Source organism: Sitophilus oryzae, unplaced genomic scaffold (genome assembly GCF_002938485.1).
Source record: "Sitophilus oryzae breed Bouriz unplaced genomic scaffold, Soryzae_2.0 scaffold_847_pilon_pilon, whole genome shotgun sequence".
Lineage (NCBI taxonomy): Eukaryota > Metazoa > Arthropoda > Insecta > Coleoptera > Curculionidae > Sitophilus > Sitophilus oryzae.
In genome coordinates, this window is record NW_022147469.1 from 248,215 (window position 1) to 268,081 (window position 19,867).

Sequence of the window (19,867 nt, forward strand, 5' to 3'; positions counted from 1 at the left end):
AAAGTTAATTTCAAGTCAGCTGCTGCACCCACAAAATTAGTGCCATTATCTGAATACAAATCAGTACACATACCCCTTCGTGAAATGAATCTTTTAAAGCAATTTAAGAATGCTTCTGTTGAAAGATCTACCGCCAACTCAAAATGAACTGCTTTAGTCGTGAAGCACACGAATAAACAAAGGTAGCATTTTACTAATGTCCTATTTTTTGCCTTACCATCCTTAACCAAGAAAGGGCCTGCAAAGTCCATTCCGGTGACACGGAAAGGTCTTTCGGGAGTAATCCTTGATTTAGGAAGATCACCCATTTGATTTAGAGCAACTTTTGGCATGACCTTGAAACAGGTAACGCATTTACGTAAGACTTTCTGCACTGTATTACGACCATTGATTATCCAAAACCGTAAACGTACAGCTGCCAAGGTAGCTTGAGCGCCTGCATGAAGATGTCTATGATGCTCATAAAGAATAATAAGTTTAGAAAAATAAGAATTACTGGGCAACAATATAGGATGTTTAACGTCATATGATAAATTACAATGATTCAAACGGCCTCCCACTCGAATCAAACCTTTTTCGTCGAGAAATGGGTTTAATCTTAAGAGGGGACTTTTCAGAGATACACGCTTTACATTTTGTAAATGTTTGATTTCATCAGAAAAGTAATGCCTCTGAACGATTTTGCTAATGACAATCCTAGCATCTTGTAGTTCATCTTTACATATGAAGTTAGTAAAATGAGATTTATTCCCCTTTTGTTTTAAAAGCCTTATAAATCTTAAACAGTAAGCAGTGACTCTGAGCAATTTTGTATATGAAGAAAATTTCTCACATAAATCCAACTCATCTGAAAGGATATTTTTATGAGTAACAAACGTATATTTTTGCTGTTTCACCTCGGGAAGATCAGAAGAAGGATTTACTTTTGGAGGCCAATACTCTTCGCCTTGTTTAAGGAAAAATGGCCCTGACCACCAGAGCTCACAATTTTCTAATTTAATAGGTTCTAAACCTCTAGAAATAATATCGGCTGGATTATCAGCTGATGGGACATGTGACCACTGATTAATCTCAGTCAAAGTCTGAATTTCAGATATTCTGTTTGCGACAAACGTATTTAAAGTACTAGGTTGCAATGCTATCCAAGATAATACGATTGTTGAATCGGTCCAATAGTGAAAAGAATCGATTTTAATTCTAAGGGAATTTAGAACTCTATGAGCTAATCTTGCAAGTAATACAGCTGCGCATAGCTCAAGTCGAGGTAACGAAATTGTTTTTAAGGGTGCTACTTTAGATTTGGCGCAAACTAAAGAAACATTAGTTTCCCCTTGATGATTTGTAGTCTTAAGGTAGCAACAAGCTCCATATGATTTTATGGAAGCATCGCTAAAGCCATGAAATTCCACATTACTAGACTCACTACACAAAATGTGTCTAGGTATTTTAATATCATTGATATATGGGACTTGGTTACAAAAGGAAATCCAGGTATGTTGAAGATCCATTGGTACACTTTCATCCCAATTTAAGCCTAACTGCCATAAAGATTGCAAAATCAATTTTGCCTTAATGATGCAGGGACCAATTAAACCCAGTGGGTCGAAAATCTGAGCTGTGACTGCGAGAATAGAACGTTTTGTAATTCGATTTGTTGGCGAAATATGGAAGGAATATTGAAAAATATCCTCCTTGGCATTCCAAGTAAGACCAAGGGTTTTCGTCATATTGTCGTCTGAAATAAATTTGTGATTTGAAGAACCTCCTTTTAAAATATCATTCAAAAGACTAGGATCGTTTGCAACCCATTTTCTTAAGTGAAATCCATCGGTTTCAAGTATATGGATTACATCTGATATAAGTTTTTTACCCTCACTGATTGAATTGGAACCACAGAGAAAGTCATCCACATAAAAGGAACTTAATATTTTCTCTGCAGCCTTTGGAAAATTCTCTTTATTTTCTTCCTATTTCTTCCTGCAAGCTTCGAATTGCCAAATAAGACGCACTTGCAGTGCCATATGTGACTGTGTTAAGCTTATATTGCTCAACCCTTTGAGATGGATCACTACGCCATAAAATCTTTTGTAAATTGCGATGACTCTCCTTCACCTTAACACACCTGTACATCTTTTCGATGTCAGCCGTGAAAGCAAATTGATTAGTGCGAAAACGCAAAACAATATCCATTAAATCGTCCTGAAGTTTGGGGCCTATTTTAAGGGTATCGTTTAGAGAAATTCCACTACTGGATTTTGCAGAACCATCAAAGACAACCCTGAGTTTTGTTGTAGAACTGTTTTCCTTAATTACACAATGGTGTGGCAAGAAATATTCTGGGTCATCCATCTCAGAAGAAACCTCACGAACCTTTGACATATGACCGAGCATTTCGTATTCTGACATAAATTCAGCATACTGAGATTTTAAGTCTTTGTTTTTACTGATACGCTTTTCAACAGTGTAAAACCGCTTTAATGCTGTATCATAAGATTCACCTAAGAGAGAGATATTATCCTTCAATGGAAGACTCACAACAAATTTACCTGATTTGTCACGATAGACAGTGTCTAAAAAATGTTCTTCACATTCCTTTTCTTCTTGTGAATAAAAGGTGTTGATTTGACATTCCTCTAGTTTCCAGAACTTTTCTAATTGCTCATGAAGCATAGAAGAAGGTGAACTAGTAGAAAGATTACAAATTGATGAATAACCATTTGAAAGTGGTAAAGAACCTGAGACTATCCATCCCAAGGTAGTTTTTTGCAATACAGCGTGCGTATTAGACAACAATATTTGTCCAACACAAATAAGTTTCCAAAATATAGATGCTCCCAGGAGCATGTCTATAGGACCAGGTTTGTTGAAATTATCGTCTGCTAATGAAATATTTCTAGGAATCCCTAAAGCTTCTGAATTAAAGGAAATTTCAGGTAAGTTACTTGTGATTTTATCTGTGACAAGACACGAAATATTGTTTAAACTAAAAGAGTTTATTTTTGACTTAATATTGACAGAAGTGCTTTTAAATATTTTGGTACAGGTGTTCCCAAAACCTTGAACAGAGTGAGTAATATTCCTTGATTTAAGATTTAACTTATTAAACAAATTCTGCGTGATGAAATTTGATTGAGAACAATTATCGAGAAGAGCTCGACAAGTATGTGACTTACCCTCAGAGTCAAGAATGACTATATCAGCTGTGGATAAGAGAACATATGAAGAATCTGGGCTGTGATTATTAGTCACTGAAAGAGCTTGTGAATTACTGTCAATACTATCTGAAGAATTTGTTCGATTGATTTGTTGACGATTTGGCGAAGGTCTGGGCTGAGGATTAAAACCTTCATTCCTTGGATTTGTCTGTTGACTGGAATTATCTAGAAGATGCAATAAAGTATTGTGTCTTGAGGAACACTTTTTACAAGAAAATGTACTCTTACAATCTTTGGAAATATGACCTTGTCGCAGGCAATTTGTGCAAGCATGAAGACTCCTGATTTTATTAAGCCTCATTTGAGGAGAAAGTTTTAAAAATTCTGAACATGCAAAAATAAAATGATTCTTGTTGCATAAAATACATGTGGTATTAGTAGAAACAAAAGTACTAGAACTATTTTTATTTGAACATTTATTGCTTGTTGATTTTTGAGAAGGGATATTTGTACTGATACTCTCGAGAACTTGGCATTTGTCATTCAAAAATGAGATTAATTCATCAAAGGCTGGTGTATCTGTAGGCAGCTTTAAAGAATAATCTTCCCACCCTTTTCTAGTAATTAAATCTAATTTAGATGTTATCTGATAAATTAAAATAGTATCCCAATGTTCAATTGGTAAACCCAATGACTCTAATGATCTTAAATGTTGCGACGAGGTATCAATTAAGTTCCTTAGAGCAATATGAGACTCCTTTGTTATTACTGGCATTTCAAAAAATGATTTGAGGTGGGTCTGTATTATAGCCCTTTTATTTTCATACCTGTCACTCAAAAGTGACCAGGCCTTGTCATAATTTGCTTCAGAGACCTCTAAGGAAGTTAACAGATTCGCAGCATCTCCCTTTAAACAGGATTTAATTTACCAGAATTTTTCAATTTTTGATAATGAGTTACTATTATGTATTAAAGATCTGTAAGTATCAGCAAACTGAAGCCATTTTTCATAACTACCATAAAAATCTGGTAATTTGAGTTTAGGTAAATTGTGATTGCTCATGATAGGATTAATTTCTGGCTTAGGCCTATTTTGATTATATAATTTAGAAAAATGAGTGTCTAAAATACCTTTAGCTCTCCCTGTAGATGAAAAAAATTCATCTTCAAACTTTAATCTCACTTCAGTATGATTAGAATCCTTATCGAGCTGCTCTAATTCTGTTTGGACGTTTGAAAACTCAGTCCACAAAAGCTGAACTTTCTCTAACCGAGCTTGAAGTTCATAAATTCTAATGGGATCTGAAAATTGATTAACTTGAATTGTGAATCGAGACAAAGCCTCAAAAATTGTTATACGATTTTGAATCAAACTGGCACTTTTGTCATTAGACATCTCTATTTCAGTCATGATTCAGGTAATATTAAATTAAAACAGATTATATAATGATAAATTTACGCTCTTAAAGATGTTTGTAGGTATTTGTGTGATAAAATGTGAAAATTATTAAAATATTCTGAAATTAAAAAATAAAAACTAACACACCAAACAGCAAGGTCAGCGTTATTAGCGTGGCATCTGAATCTGGTAAAATCTGGTAATATATCGTGCTTCAAGGCTTCAACTGGCTTCAATAATCAAAATGGCGTCCAAACATGGAAGTTTCTGGAACGATTTTGTCGACTGGAAACGGCGGGCTTGCTTCTGTTGTACCCCTTTGTAATGTTCGTTTTCCCAGTACTTACAGTGTTTCGTTTCGAAGGACCTGATTTTCTGATGCTTGATTGAACCAAAAGGTTTGTAAATTTGTTGAAATTACATGCGTTTTCATCCAATCCGGCTCCGTAGGACCAAAATGTACGAACCCCGGCTTTTCGGAGTTACCTACTGTTGATTGCTGGTCTTGGTTTTGATTTAAACTCTTCGATAGCTTGTAAAAACTTTAATTGGTAAAAAAAAATTACACATAGGTAATTATGATAATTATTTGTTGTATTATTTGAAATTGATGATTAAAATTAACAAACTGTGTGAAATCAATGATAGAGATGATCAGAATGATAAGAATGACAGCTTTTCGTAACCTGAGCTACAGATTAATAATACTAATACATTACAAGGTGTATCATTAGTTGCCTATCTAACACATCCAAAAACGATAAAAAATATAAAATAAATAAGTACTAATGAAGTACTGGACAGGTAGTAATGCGATGTCGCCCTGTGTGCCTTTCAGCTACATCACCGCTTTCACGATAGCGTGCACTTAATCGCGATATTATACTTTGCGTTGTATTTAATGCTCTAGCTACGTCGATTTGGCGCATTCCAGCTTCGAGCATACCCATGGCCCTTAGCATTTCATCTCTGTTAAGATGTCTACGCTCCATAATGTCGTTTAATACTAAACAGAGTTATTTGAATGAATTCTGGCCAGTTATCATATAAACATAGCCAGTACAGGTTAAATTCGAACAATTGGTGCTAGGTGCTTTTTATACATTTGACAAAAAATGCACAATCCCCCAACACTTCTGCAAATATCCCAAATTTAGAAATAACTAGTGTGACTACTTCGTTTCAATCGAAGTAGAAAGAATCGGCCTACAAATATGTGGTTGTTTATTCAAAACATTTATTTTTAACTTTAATAAAGTGATATCCCTAGATTTTCCGGTGTGTGTATTTATAATTAATTTATTTTTGTTTCCTAAAATATTTTGATTAAAAGAAAATATGTAAATGTGGGCAACGCTGTGCCAGCCAAGCTTAATCACGTCACTGAAAGTTTAATTGGTATGAACTATACATATATCTGCTTTGTAGCTATTCTTAAAATAATAAACTATAATATGAAGTAGCTACGTAATGGATAGATATTATATTGTATTATATTGTATAATATGTTATAATATTTTTCATATATTGTTATTAAACTGTAGCGTTTTTTAAACAACTACCACTGCGAACGGCAGCTTTTCATCGGAGAGCAGTCGTGGATAAGGTATTTCACTGGAAAGAAAACTAATTAAGAACAATAAACAAAAAAATAGATATTGGGCGCCAGGCATGTACAGAGAAAGAAAACACAGTTGTATATTACTTAAAACTAATGACTATATTTATTCATGATGAATTCTGATGGCAAATAGCATTGTACAATTTTAATAATTATTATAGTGGTTATTTGTTGAGTAAAACTATGTATGTAAATAATATTAAATATGTTCTATGAAAAGACTATGAAAAAATACAATGCGAGTAACGTTATAGAAAATATAAGAAAAGTAGCATTACTTTATTTAAATTGTTAAATTTTATGCGGTGTTAAATCTGATATGTTGCAACCTGTAGATTCTAGAATCTATGTCTCGTTATTCATCTGTGAATATAGCACAATAATAATATCTATAGAAAGTAATACTATTACAAGGCGTAATATAATGAAACCTAAAATCTAAATCACATTGTAACTACTGAATCGACATAAATGTTCTTAATAATCTAACCACTAAATATAGTCTGTACGATATTATTTAAAATGTACGTTACTGTTTAAGACTGTAAATGTTTTAAATGTTAAATGTAAAACTATAACTTAAATCTACACTTAGCTGTTCTTTATGTAATCTTGCTTTAAACAGTAACAGCGTGAGGTGGTCTCGCATCTCTGTACTCAGCCATCCAACACAACCAAAGGGGCCAGAATGAGGGCACCATAAATTGGTACAGCCGTAACTAACTAGCTTACAGCTGGGAACGAAGCAGCATGGGACTCAAGCTACATCCACGCTGTGGCACTTATATGTAAGAAAAAGAATCGTTCTTACTGGGGACACTCGTCCACAGGACATCTGTATATAAGATAATGTCTGTACATAAGACACTACCCGTACCTTGGACACAGTCCGTACCTTGGAAATAGTCCGTACCTTGGACCCTAAAAATATGAAACTCTTGTTTAAAACCAAACAAGGTCTAATAAACAAAATAAACCTACCTCGAAATACTTCCGAGGGCTCAATAAATAATAAACAACACGTCCTTTCTTCCATGTGACATTCTGGAGGACAAAAGAAAAGGGACGCCAACGTGCCAGCAAAACACAAATACAAGTTGGGACATCCGTACTCTACCCTAAAAATATTCAATAATAATATCGAATCTATAAAAGGTAATAACTCATCTTTACCTGTAGCCTCGAAATAGCAGCTGATTCAAATTATACAGCAAGACTTAAATAATCACCATTTCCAAAAGCTGGGATACAACAGAGCGTCAAAACAAAGTGAGGTTAAGCACGGAGAGAGTTGACAGAAGCGATGTTGACAGCGCCTCCTCAGAGCGATAACAGGGTTGTGTCGAACGATAACAGGGTTGGCGACTAGGGAACGTAAAAATTACGCGTCAAATAAACTATCCGGCCTGAAAGAGAGGGAATCCGGTGATGATAGGCCAGCCATCATATATTACATATAAAAAAGACATGTAACGAACTAAAACGTTACAAAACATTTTTACTGATATAGAGAAAATACAACTAGGTCACACTTTTAAAAATAAACAAAACTTTATTGTTATATTTTATTCCGCATTTCTCTTGACATACGTTTTGCATAAATTATATTTACTATTCAAAATAGTGTTTAAGATCAGTGATCATGACCTTTTAGCACAAAGGAGATCTAATTTACTTTGTTATATGTCTAAATTTAATTAGCCATGTATATAATTATATATTCATTTTTAAGATAAACAAGTAAACATTGTTCTTGAACTAACCTGCTATCAAGCTCAAGCCAATGAATTATAAGTTATCTTAATGTGTAAATGGAGTAGAAGCAAGTACCGTAAAATTACACGATTATAGTACTTGATTCAAACAAGCAGATCCCTTGGAGCTATTACTATCATGTTTAATAAAACTTGACTGTGGATACTTGGCTGATAGTCAAGCTGATTGATTCGGAATATTTGTATTAGGCATAATATTAACTAAAGGCATGTTTCAAAAACAATTCAAAAATAATAAATACAAAAAATAAATAATTTTATTACATAGATTTGACTTAATATTTTTTTATACAAAGAGGTAAATATTATTATCATTATAGAAGGATTTGTCAATTAGGTTTAAGTTAGTGTATGTCATTTTTTATCATTTTTTTAGCGTGCTGCTGATATTTTGTAAATTGGCATTTTTGAACTTGTAAAGTTTCACAAAGCAGATTTTGTAGAATAGTCCTAATTCTTTTAATCACTTTATTTTTAAAATAGGTACAATTTAGCTAGAAAGAACTGGTATATGCGTTTAAAATTATATATTGAAACAATCAAAATAAGTTAAGACCCAACATAACTATTTGAAATTAATAAAAACAAAACTCGCTCAATTAATGATTTCGGAACGTACTTAAAATTTTCTAAACAATATGACCTGATCTCAGATACATTTTAAAACGCTTTCTTTTACATTAAAGACAAAACCAGAGTAAGTAAACCGATGAGTAGCGACAGTCCGGGTTTCAATTTTCTTTGCGACTAGCCTGGACTGCCGCCGCGGCTGCGCGAAATAAGTAGGTTATGTGTCATATGAAGAAGCGAAGTTGCCATTGTTGCCATTTATCAAATATTTCTATATACTCTATTTCAAGTATGCCTCAAGCAACGAATCATTTTTTTAATTATTTATTAGCTGTAACATATTTATACATTCAAATTTAGAAATAGGGATTAAACAAAACAAAAATAAATATGTATAAAACTTTATAATTAATTCTACTTCAAATTGTGAGCAGTGTATATCATGTTACTAGGACCACTTCTTAAGTTGAGCAGTTAAATAAATAGTCTATCTGTCAGACACGTCAAAAATTTGGTCCCACCACATCAAAAGAGCCGACGGTTTCTGTCGTTACTCGTCGATCCACTTACTCTGACATAACGTTGAAAATTCTATAAATTCATCAAAATTACAAAATACTAATGTAAATAATAAAGGTATCCTTTTTAGGTGATACACTGTACTGGTCACATAATTAAAGACACAGCAGATGATGACAAGAAGAGTCAGTTATCCACCTGTCTTGTTGCAATAGGTCAACCAATACCACATCCATCAAATATCGACACCCCGTTGCCCAGACAAACATTTTTAACTAAGCACAGCATGGATATGAAGTTTACAGATGCTGATGATAAATTGTGAGTATTAGGAACTACTATATTAAAAATACTTCTTATATATAGCTAAATTTCAGTAATGGCGTTCATGAATTTTAATACTACTTTACGATAATTGAATTTAAATAAATTAACACCTATTAGACATAATGTGGCTGAAATTGTCGTTTTAAGAAAGAAATGGTTAAATCCTTCTAGTATTGGCATTATTTTAACAGTGTTATTATACTATTGTAATCGCAAAACATTTTCCGATGCACGTCAATTATCTTAATGTCAGTTATTATTTTGTATAATATCGTGTTGTTGTTGAATCTTTGTGAGTAATTCTCGTTTTTTGCCTATTTTCATAGTCTTTTTTTAAAAATTGTAGTTTTAAGCACAAACTTTCAGAACTTAATTGTCGAGTTTTTGTATTGCATTTCTTGAAATTGTCTGTTGAAAATATGCCGAAGCATTTAAACAGTCGAAGCAAAGAGCTTGTAGCTTCCCTGATAAACTATTTTGAACGAGAACGTGACAATAAAGGTCCTTTATTACCCTTGACTGCAGTCAGAGAAGCAAGTTTGATTGATAAGCACCATTACACCACTTTCAAAATTATTTCTACGTTAGTTTTTATTAAATTGTGATTATTGGTTTGTGCATTAATAGCACCCTTTTACTTGTTATTACCACTTATGGCGTTGTAAGATGTACATCAATAAATAAATAAATAACCCATAATAACGCTTGGCATAATCTTCATAATGGACTAGTTTTTGCCAATAATATGTAATAAGTAAAATAAGCTATAAAACAAATAAATCTATTAATTACTAAAATACTAGTTATTTAATTAAAAATAAAACGTAAAAATCTTTAATAAATAATATAATAAATATATTGTTTGTTAATTTTAAATTAAGATTCATCTCATAAATCCATCACAATCTGGCAGCGCTGTCGCTATCGCTTGTCACTCGAAGTTGATCACGTGCATCAGAAATTGTTTTGCGATTACCATATACTTAGACAAGGAAAGAGAGGGGACAGGTAACACGGCAGCTGAAAGTGAAGCCACTTGTCACCACTAGAAATTCTTCAATGGCGTAGCATCAGAAATTAGCTTGTATCTAGACTATAAAAAATATTTATTAAAACGTTAACTAATATATCGTTTATTTTTGAGTAATGCATATACAATTTTGTATTTTATAGTCTCACCTTTATAATATTAGAATATCTAAGCCGATAATGCAAAATATTTAACAATCACAGTGAACTGATCATCAAGACACTTATTTGTTTATTAACGTGTGTATAATGTATAATTAAATAAAAAATAATGTAAATATATATGTTTTAAACGTGAAATATAATTCCAGCCACTTTTTTCTCGCTTCGGCGTTTGCAGCCATACGCCGAACATCTCACCATACTAAACAACACAGTTTATTCAGTATTCACAAAAACGTATTCACAAAAAACATAAAAATTCGCTTGGTGTCACCTCTAAACCTTGTCACCACAGTATGGCCGCCGATCAAATTTTGGCCTCAAAAATTTTTCACTGGAGAATATGCGTGTTAGCTGTCCCCTCTCCTTCCTTGTCTAAGACCATAGACTTAAAATAAAATATAGACTACACTATTTACATCTCAACGCGGACAAACAATCTTTTTTGTACACATGTTTACTTCTGGGTACAGTCGACCGAGCCTTCCTCATCCAGCCTATGTTGTCACGTCTTTAATATTATCAATATTTTTTTTCTTGTTATACACATATATTGAGATATTAATACTACAGTTTAATAAAGTAGGTTTTAATATTCCATAGATGTATTAAATAGTCCTTATACTACTAAATTATAAGTCGGATACTGTTTAAAAAGGATAAGTTCTTTACAATATGACAACACCGATTAGAGGCGAGGGAGCCTATTCATTCATTTATTACCTTGTAGTACGTGTTGCACGTGTGCGGTAAAGCTTAGTTGCTGCTATCTCCCCGGCTGTATTAACGCATTTTCTTAGCTTGTAGTCCTTAAGTGTTATTTTATTGACTTTTTCTGTTCAAGAACTATAAAATTTGCCAAATTTACAAGAAATTTGACTTAAATAATCCATTTATGTCTTGAAACGACTTTTGACCGGTAGGCAACTCTCAATTTACCCATTGGGAGTCAGTGGCGTTGTTGTAGAAAAGCGCTTATCTAGATAATATTTTAGTAAAATGTAAAATCTGAATTTTTTCTCTTACATTACATTATTTACTTACTTACATTGTAACAAAATCATAATTATAACCCTGTTAATAATTAATAATGTTTTTATTAAAAATATATTCCGGTTTATTTTAAAATTATCTTCAGAATCTAAAATAACATACAAGGATTTTAAAATGATATTACATTATGAAACAATATTTTTTAATATACCGGGTCGTCTCAAAAGTGGCTCACCCTTATAACTTTTTTATTTTTTCAGATAAAATATCTTTTTACTATATAAATCAGATACTATATAATGTCAGATAACAGATCTGTATGTTAGTAGGTATATGACATAAATTAGGATTTATTGGCGTATTCAGTTGTTTTTGGTCTCTTCCTGTTTCACCGAAATGATTACATCTTTTGATTTTTAAAGGCACCCTCGGTATATTGCTACTTTATTCGATAAAAAATGACACTCTGAATAGAATGACATATCATATGTCAACTTTTGACATTGTCACTTAAAAACAAATCCTATTTTAAATTTCAATCCAGGGTGCCATGGTGTTGTTAAAAACACTAAGTTTTAATCAAGGAGCCTTGGAAAAATAGTTTTGATCGTCTAATAGGTTTCGTGTCTTGTCTAGGCCGGTTAAAAGATGTACAAATCGTATTTCTAATCATACATATTATGTCAATTTGTTCAAATGGAACAAGGGTGACTCATTAGCATATTTGGAAAAAGCTGCTATTGTTTTCTCTAATTTACATAAGACATCACTTAACCAGAAAAAAAAATTACAACAATCATATTTTTTTTTCTCTCCCTGTCGCCGATTCTATTATATCTGTGGAATAGAACCTGTTTTGATTAATATTAGGGGTTGTAAATGTTTGACTAAATTCAATAATTTATTATTAATTTCAAAAATTACGTAATTTCGATTATAAAATTTCTTCTATAACGTGTATTTTATTATTTTTATCCTTTTTGGACTGTAAGGCGGTTTTTCTAAACTTTTATTTAAAAAACCTGTCCTAAATCTTAATAAAATTATACGATATATTTTTAATTTAAATATAGCTTCATTAAAATAAAAATAAAAATACCCGGCTATGATACGGAGAGTTCAGGTGTACTTGAGAAACGACAGACAGCGTTGTGTTTCTCGGCAGAGTCGTCAGGGAACGACCGTTACGACAGAGACAACCTATCTATCGCTCGTGTCGCACTCGTTATAACCTAAAACAATAACACAACAATAACAAGACATTGTCTGACCGCATGTTCCAGCTATTTATGAATGAGATGCTCAGTCTATATTTTATTTTAAGTCTATGTCTAAGACCATATATCAAAACTTTGTATAAGACTTTTAAAAAGAGTATGTTAAGTACAACTTCTGTCTGTCTAGTAATATTACGGCAATACACTATATATTTTCTGTATTTTTCTGCAATTTGAACTCAGAAAATAACTTATTCCATTTTTTTGTGACGTGAACTTGAATGAAATATCCAAAATATTTAATAATTTTATTTAAAATTATAAAACAAGCGTTATACTGGCCTGATTATTTTAAATTTTGAGGAGTTTGTATCAGTTTCGAATAAATGATGCGTTGAGGATTATGAATTTTCTTTTCTCATTAAAAACTCTTTTATAACTATTGTCTGTTCAATGAAAGATTCTATTACGGTGATAGTTGTCTAATTCATATCAATTTATATTTTATTTTCTGTCTTTTCAATGTATGTCGGAATCTTTGCTGGACAGACTTTACATTGTAAATTTCACAATACGTGATACTAATATATTATTATTTTTTAGTATGATGGATATATTAGGGTATACCCCAGAAGATCTCATTGGTAAATCTGTTTATGACTATCATCACGCAATGGACAGCGATTCTATCGGCTCCGCCTTTAAATGCTGTAAGTACACATATTTTTAAATATACAGGGTGTCCTAGTATTCCGTGGACATAGAACTACTATACATTTTTGGAATACCTCTATACAGAAGTGCTTTGTTGGTCCTTTAGAGGGCATCAAACTTTAAAAAAATAATAGTTATTTTTTATACAAGACGATAAAATGGTATTTTATCGTCGACCGAAAAGATTAATTCACGAGCGATGAAGTCGCGAGTGAATTAATTTTAGGAGACGATAATTCAATTTTATGGTCGTGTATAAAACAATATTTTTTTCTATAGCGAGTTATGTTTTAAAAAATATTCAGAAATTACTATTTCAAGGAATTTATTACGAGTAGAAAAAATATTGTGCTGGGTTGGCGTTGGTTTCTATGTAATTTGACAAATAAATAAAGCTGTCTCTTTAGTTGTCAGTTTTGAGTCAATATTATAGTTCAATAGGTCAATGTTTGCTGAAGAGACATGGGTGTAGATAAATGATTAAACTTTTTTCTTCGTTAGCTAAATACAGATTATATGAATATGACTACGTAAATATCAAATTGTCTTATATTCATACTGCTGGACATTCACAGATACATATCGTACGACATGACAGTAACGACTATTTAGACATATTAATCCAAATGTATTTTTGTTATTTTTAGCTGTTATTTGTCAAAATTATATATATAGTCTGTCCAACGACAAGATGCTTGACAGTGATAGATGTATCTGTCGTTTCAATTTCAAAGTAGTTTATTTTATTTTACAAAGAAATAAGTTGGTACAATTGGAACGCATAGCAGGAAATTAATATATCTAAAATTTGACTGACAAGTGATTACTTCAAAATATTGTGAAAAAAACTGCATAAAAATGAAAAAATGTAATCGAGTTATTTTATTAAAAAGAAACCATATGTGGTAATACAAAACAAACAAGAACAAAACACATACCAAAAAACAAACTTTAAAAAGACGATAATAATTCAATTTTATGGTCGTGTATAAAACAATATTTTTTTTCCATAGCGAGTTACGTTTTAAAAAATATTCAGAAATTATTATTTCAAGGAATTTATTACGAGTAGAAAAAATATTGTACTGGGTTGGCGTTGGTTTCTATGTAATTTGACAAATAAATAAAGCTGTCTCTTTAGTTGTCAGTTTTGAGTCAATATTATAGGTCAATATTTTTTAATTCTCTTTCGTGTCGATTGCTGATTGAGTTGGAGCTAGAAATGGGTCAAAACGAAATAAGTAAATTACTAACAGATATTCAGGCTGAGGCGACAAACGCCATATCCAAACTACTTCCATTTAAATCCCGAATAACTTATGAAAAGGAATACAAAAAATTTCAAAAATGGAAGCAATTAAAAAATGTGCGAGAAGAAATAAAGTTTTTAACCTATCCTCGCTGTTAAAGTATCATTTAATCAACCCTTGCGGTTAAAGTACTATTTTATCTACTATTTTTGATCGATATAAGGCAATTTTAACAATTGCTATGGAAAAAATACATTTTTTAAGATATTTTAAGAACCGTTGTTGATCTGAATAAGATTTTGAGTGTATATGTTTTGCTAAGTGCTTTAAAATTGGACTTTAACAAAAATCAAACTAAAAGTACGACGGGAAGGGTGAAAACTACCCCCACCCCTACATAATGAGGCATTTCCCACTCATGAGGCATTTGAAGTGATATTTTATCGACTAGGGGAATAAAATAACTATTCCACTAATGAGAAATTCTGAAATTAAAATACGACATTTTTATTTAATTTATTTACATTAGCATTCACATTTCTATTAATAGAAAATTCAAAAATTGCTGCTGATAATTTTTCCTAATCAAATTTTTGTAATTTTAACTAAAAATATACATGTGTCTGGATAAAATGTTAAATTACATTCGTGTTTTAGTTGCATTTTACCAACTTAAGAAAATTAAACGCTCGCACTACATTCTCGCGTTTAAACATTCTTGCTTGGATACAATGCTCCCTACAACACATAATAAATAACTATTAATATATCGTAAAATTAGAATCATTACTGTTATAATATTGAACACAATAATTATATATTAAAACTTTTTTTTTTAATTCTATGCACATATGTAATATGAATATAATGTAAAATGTAAATAATTACCTATACTACCACAAAATATTGTAAAATTAAAATAATTACAACTATAATATTCGAATTACTTAAAGTAAGAGCACTAGAACTAGTACACTCCGAGGTGTTGATTTTCTTCCATTTACCCGCAGGAAAGTCTTCAACAATGCTCGGAAAATTGTTATTGCTCTCGGCCGATTCCCAAACTAATTGCATGTCTAAATTCGTTTCCATTCTAATTAATAGCGAAGCAAAACCTATAAATTATTTCTTATTATTAATATTTTTTAGGCTTTTCAATTCTTACTTAGTTTATCTTCTTCGCAACTCCACAGTAACACTTGATCATCTCCATATCTAAGATTTATATTGGTTATGTTTAATTCCTTATCACCAGAATTATCTTTAGTCTTTAACGTAACTGTATCGTTTTCTTGTTGTATTATGGCATCATAGATAGTACGCAATATATAAGATTCCCAAACAACGTGAGCTACTGCACAAACTGACGAATTGTCGCAGGTGATTTGAAAATGTGAACAAGAATTGTTGTTTAGTTCATCGTTGATTTGAAAAAACTCATACCAGTAGCCTTCCAACTAAAATATATTTTTTGATTCTTGAAATTTACAAAATAAAAAAAAACTTACATATATTCCATTGAGTTGAGGTTCTGAAGGTTTTTGAGGGCATTCCGAAGTTAGTACAACAACTATGGAGAAAGTAAACACTACCAGTTTAGCAAACATTGTGTAACTTCGAAACTCTCTTATATCATTGCGTGAAAGGAATTAATATCAGTAACAGAATATCTGGTTAAAAAATATTTATCTAATTACAAGTAGTGTTGGTGAAGTGCAATCTGTTCAAATAATTCGGATGTTTGCTGAACAGACATGGGTGTAGATAAATGATTAAACTTTTTTTCCGTTACCTAAATACAGATTATATGAATATGACTGTTTAAATATCAAACTGTCTTGTAATCATGCATGCTGGACATTTACAGATACATTATCTATTCAATTAAAAGTAAAGTCTTTTGGATGGACGTCGTTACAAAATGGCGTATTAGGTGAGGCCATGAGTAGTCGTGTCCAGAACAGTTGTGTCCACGATTGTATGACGTTAGGACAGATAAAAAAAATAGGTGATTAGATGTACCTACGTAGTTAGCGGTAGTTTTACCACCCAAGTTAAGGTAATAGGTTAAAACGTGCTGAGGACTGTATGGCATTAGGGTGGCTAAAAATGTAATGTCGCAAGCGTTTTCCCCTCAAGATTGGGCGCCTCTTGTGGTATATTATAGCCTTGCCCCTCTACTGAACCTCTGGGGGGGTCGACCGTTAAAATGTCCATTACTCGTGGGAACAACATGGAAACTATAAATAAAAAAACAAACAAAAATAAAAACGAAACTGCTACACAACGAAAAAGAAGGCTCGAAAAGGCGAAAGAAAAGTATAGAACGAAACGTGCAAAAGAAAGTGAAAATGAAACCTATAGTCGACTACAGAAACGAAGAGAACGGTTAGCAACAGAAACACCTGAGCAACATGATGCCAGGTTAATAGCACAACGTGAGAGACAAAGGCAGCTGGTAGAGTCAGAAACACCTGAGCGTCATGAGTCCAGGCTAGCATCACAACGTGACAGACAGAGAGAGTTGTTAGCGGCAGAAACACCTGAGCGTCATGAGTCTAGGCTGGCATCACAACGCGACAGACAGAGAGAGTTGTTAGCGTCAGAAACACCTGAGCGTCAGATTGTAATAAATTATCAGGTAAAAAACCATGTAATAATGATGCGCTAAATGAATTAAATAGAATGAGGAATATTCGGTAGGCATTTCCGTTAAATACTAAAAACTAGAAAATAAAAAATCCGTAAAAAAACTTTTAAGTTAAACGGTTTTATCTTGTGTGCACTGAAAACTAGGGACAGGCGTACCGACAACGCCGCAACAGCACACCGTCGCATTTCTCTCACTCCGACTTAATAAGATCCCTATGCGATTTACTTCCACACATGTCAATACCGACCCAAAAGAAACAGTTTCCAGCGCGGTATATTCTACTATTTCTCATGTTGAGTTATTTTTTCGAATGTCTTTTCTGTCTACAAGTTCGTTGTAGATTATCTTAGTTTTTGTTAAATTCATTTTGCGACATGCTTTATTGCTGGTTGTATTTAATTCGTCGTTAATTTGTGCTTGTAGTTCTTCTGGACTATTAGCAATTAGGACTATGCCATCAGCGAATCTTAGATGGTTAAGATATTTTTCATCTGTTTTTAATCCTTTGTTGGTCTAGTCCAGTTGACGGAAGATTTTTTGTCTGAGCATTACATTTATTTATATTAGATTTAAGAATTAGGTATCTTTTCAAGATATAATTACTATATTACACTATTTTTAATATTCTTATTGATATTTTTGTTTTATTGGTATTCTAAAAGAGGGCTACTTCCATAATATAACGATTTTGCGAAAGTACGCTACTGTTTAATATCAATTTCAATTTATTTACTATATTCATTTATTGATTTTTCCTGGAGCTTTACTAAGCAAAGTCGTGTTAGCAGAGCTATTTATCATAAGTGATGTCAAATTGTGCTTTTAATTACCCAACCTGGTTTTATTGTTTGATATTGTTCTGATAAAAATCTGATATTTAAATAAAGGTTGTCAGGAATATGGGACAATTTCTTTATACATTTTTGCATGATATACGAATTTTGTTTTGATATGGATTATGGAAGAAATTGAAAAAAAGCATTAAATTGTGATACGTTTTTTTTGTCATTTTTTTTTAATGTACAGGGTCCGGCAATAGTGCGTCGGGCATCTGTAGCTCCTAGAGTAAAAAACTCGGGAATTTTGTTTAAGTGTAAACCTAAAGTATGTACCAGGATGTATTTCAGTAAAATATTTTAACTTCTATAGAGTGGCTCAAAAAAGCGTGAGTGGACCTAGATGATTTTTTTTAAATGGAACACCCTGTATATTATTGCATTTTTGGCTTCCTTTCAGATCACTTTACATAACCCTAAAATATGAATAAATAGATTTCGATAGTTTCAGAGATATTAAAAAATAAATCAAAAATATTTATTTTACAGCCCTTCTTAAAAAAATTATTAAAAATACAAGAACTGTTCTGAAATCAACACTGTATTAAGTATTTACTTTAGATGGTCTGTACTTACTTTGCTATAAATATGAAAATTGTAAATCATACAGGATGTTCAAAATTCTACGCCAAACTTTCTAAAATATAAAATAATTTTTCTTGTTTTTTTTAAATGGAACACCCTGTATATTATTTTTTCAATAGATGGAGAATTAAAAAATTAACATTTTTTGTATTTAGAGTATTTCAAAAATTTTAACTGTTTTGTAGATATTGGCGGTTTTATATTTCATATGGCATTTTCCACCAGTAAACTTTTATCAAAGTCACCCAATGATTTTTCTCTCGTATTTTACATTGAAAGCGCCATATGAAATAATAGCGTATGTATCTGCGAAACCGTTAAAAATTTTGAAATACTCTAAATACAAAAAATGTTCATTTTTTAACTGTCCATCTAATAAAAAATTAATATACAGGGTGTTCCATTTAAAAAAACAAAGAAAAAATATTTTATATTTTAGAAAGTTTCGCGTAGAATATTGAACATCCTGTATGATTTACGACTACCATATTTATAGCAAAGTAAGAATAAACCATCTAAAGTAAATACCTAATATAGTTTTGATTTTCCTGTATTTTTAATATTCTTCTTTAAGAAGGGCTAAAAAATATATATTTTTGATTTATTTTTTAATATCTCTGAAACTACCGAAATATGTTTATTCATATCTTAGGGTTATGTAAAGTGATCTAAAAGGAAGCCAAAAATGCAATAATAACAGGGTGTTCCATTTTAAAAAAAATCATCCAGGCCCACTCACACTTTTTTGAGCCACCCTATAGAAGTTAAAATATTTTCCTGAAATACATCCTGGTACATACTTTAGGTCTGCACTTAAAAAAAATTCTCAAGTTTTTTATTCTAGGAGCTACAGATGCCCGACGCACTATTGCCGGACCCTGTATGACTAAGGAACTCAATTAGTTTCAGTTAATATAATCCTTCAGGTACACTTCATATTGTATTATAAATCTGGAAATTTGGTTTGAATAAATATTCAGACTCAGAAGTATTTAAAATATGCATTTTATTATTAGAAATTATTGTAATAAAAACCTATATTCGATACCAATTAAACTTTTA

At 31.8% G+C, this 19,867-nt stretch overlaps 2 protein-coding genes across 8 annotated transcripts in view; one reads left to right on the forward strand and one right to left on the reverse strand.

The window, feature by feature from the left end:
• The window catches only part of LOC115889806 (hypoxia-inducible factor 1-alpha), a 388,607-nt gene that overhangs the window by 116,258 nt on the left and 252,482 nt on the right, over positions 1-19,867 (forward strand). For all 7 annotated transcript variants that reach the window (XM_030909881.1, XM_030909884.1, XM_030909882.1 and 4 more), the window contains 2 exons: positions 9,170-9,360; positions 13,371-13,477. In XM_030909881.1, coding sequence (XP_030765741.1) covers positions 9,170-9,360; positions 13,371-13,477 — 298 coding nt within the window. The remainder of the gene's footprint in view (positions 1-9,169; positions 9,361-13,370; positions 13,478-19,867) is intronic.
• LOC115889809 lies at positions 15,225-16,436 on the reverse strand. Its single transcript, XM_030909889.1, has 3 exons — positions 16,240-16,436; positions 15,897-16,188; positions 15,225-15,846 (listed from the first exon to the last, which is right to left on the reverse strand). Exons 1-3 carry the CDS (start codon positions 16,336-16,338, stop codon positions 15,620-15,622), a joined length of 618 nt encoding a protein of 205 aa, XP_030765749.1. The 5' UTR covers positions 16,339-16,436; the 3' UTR covers positions 15,225-15,619.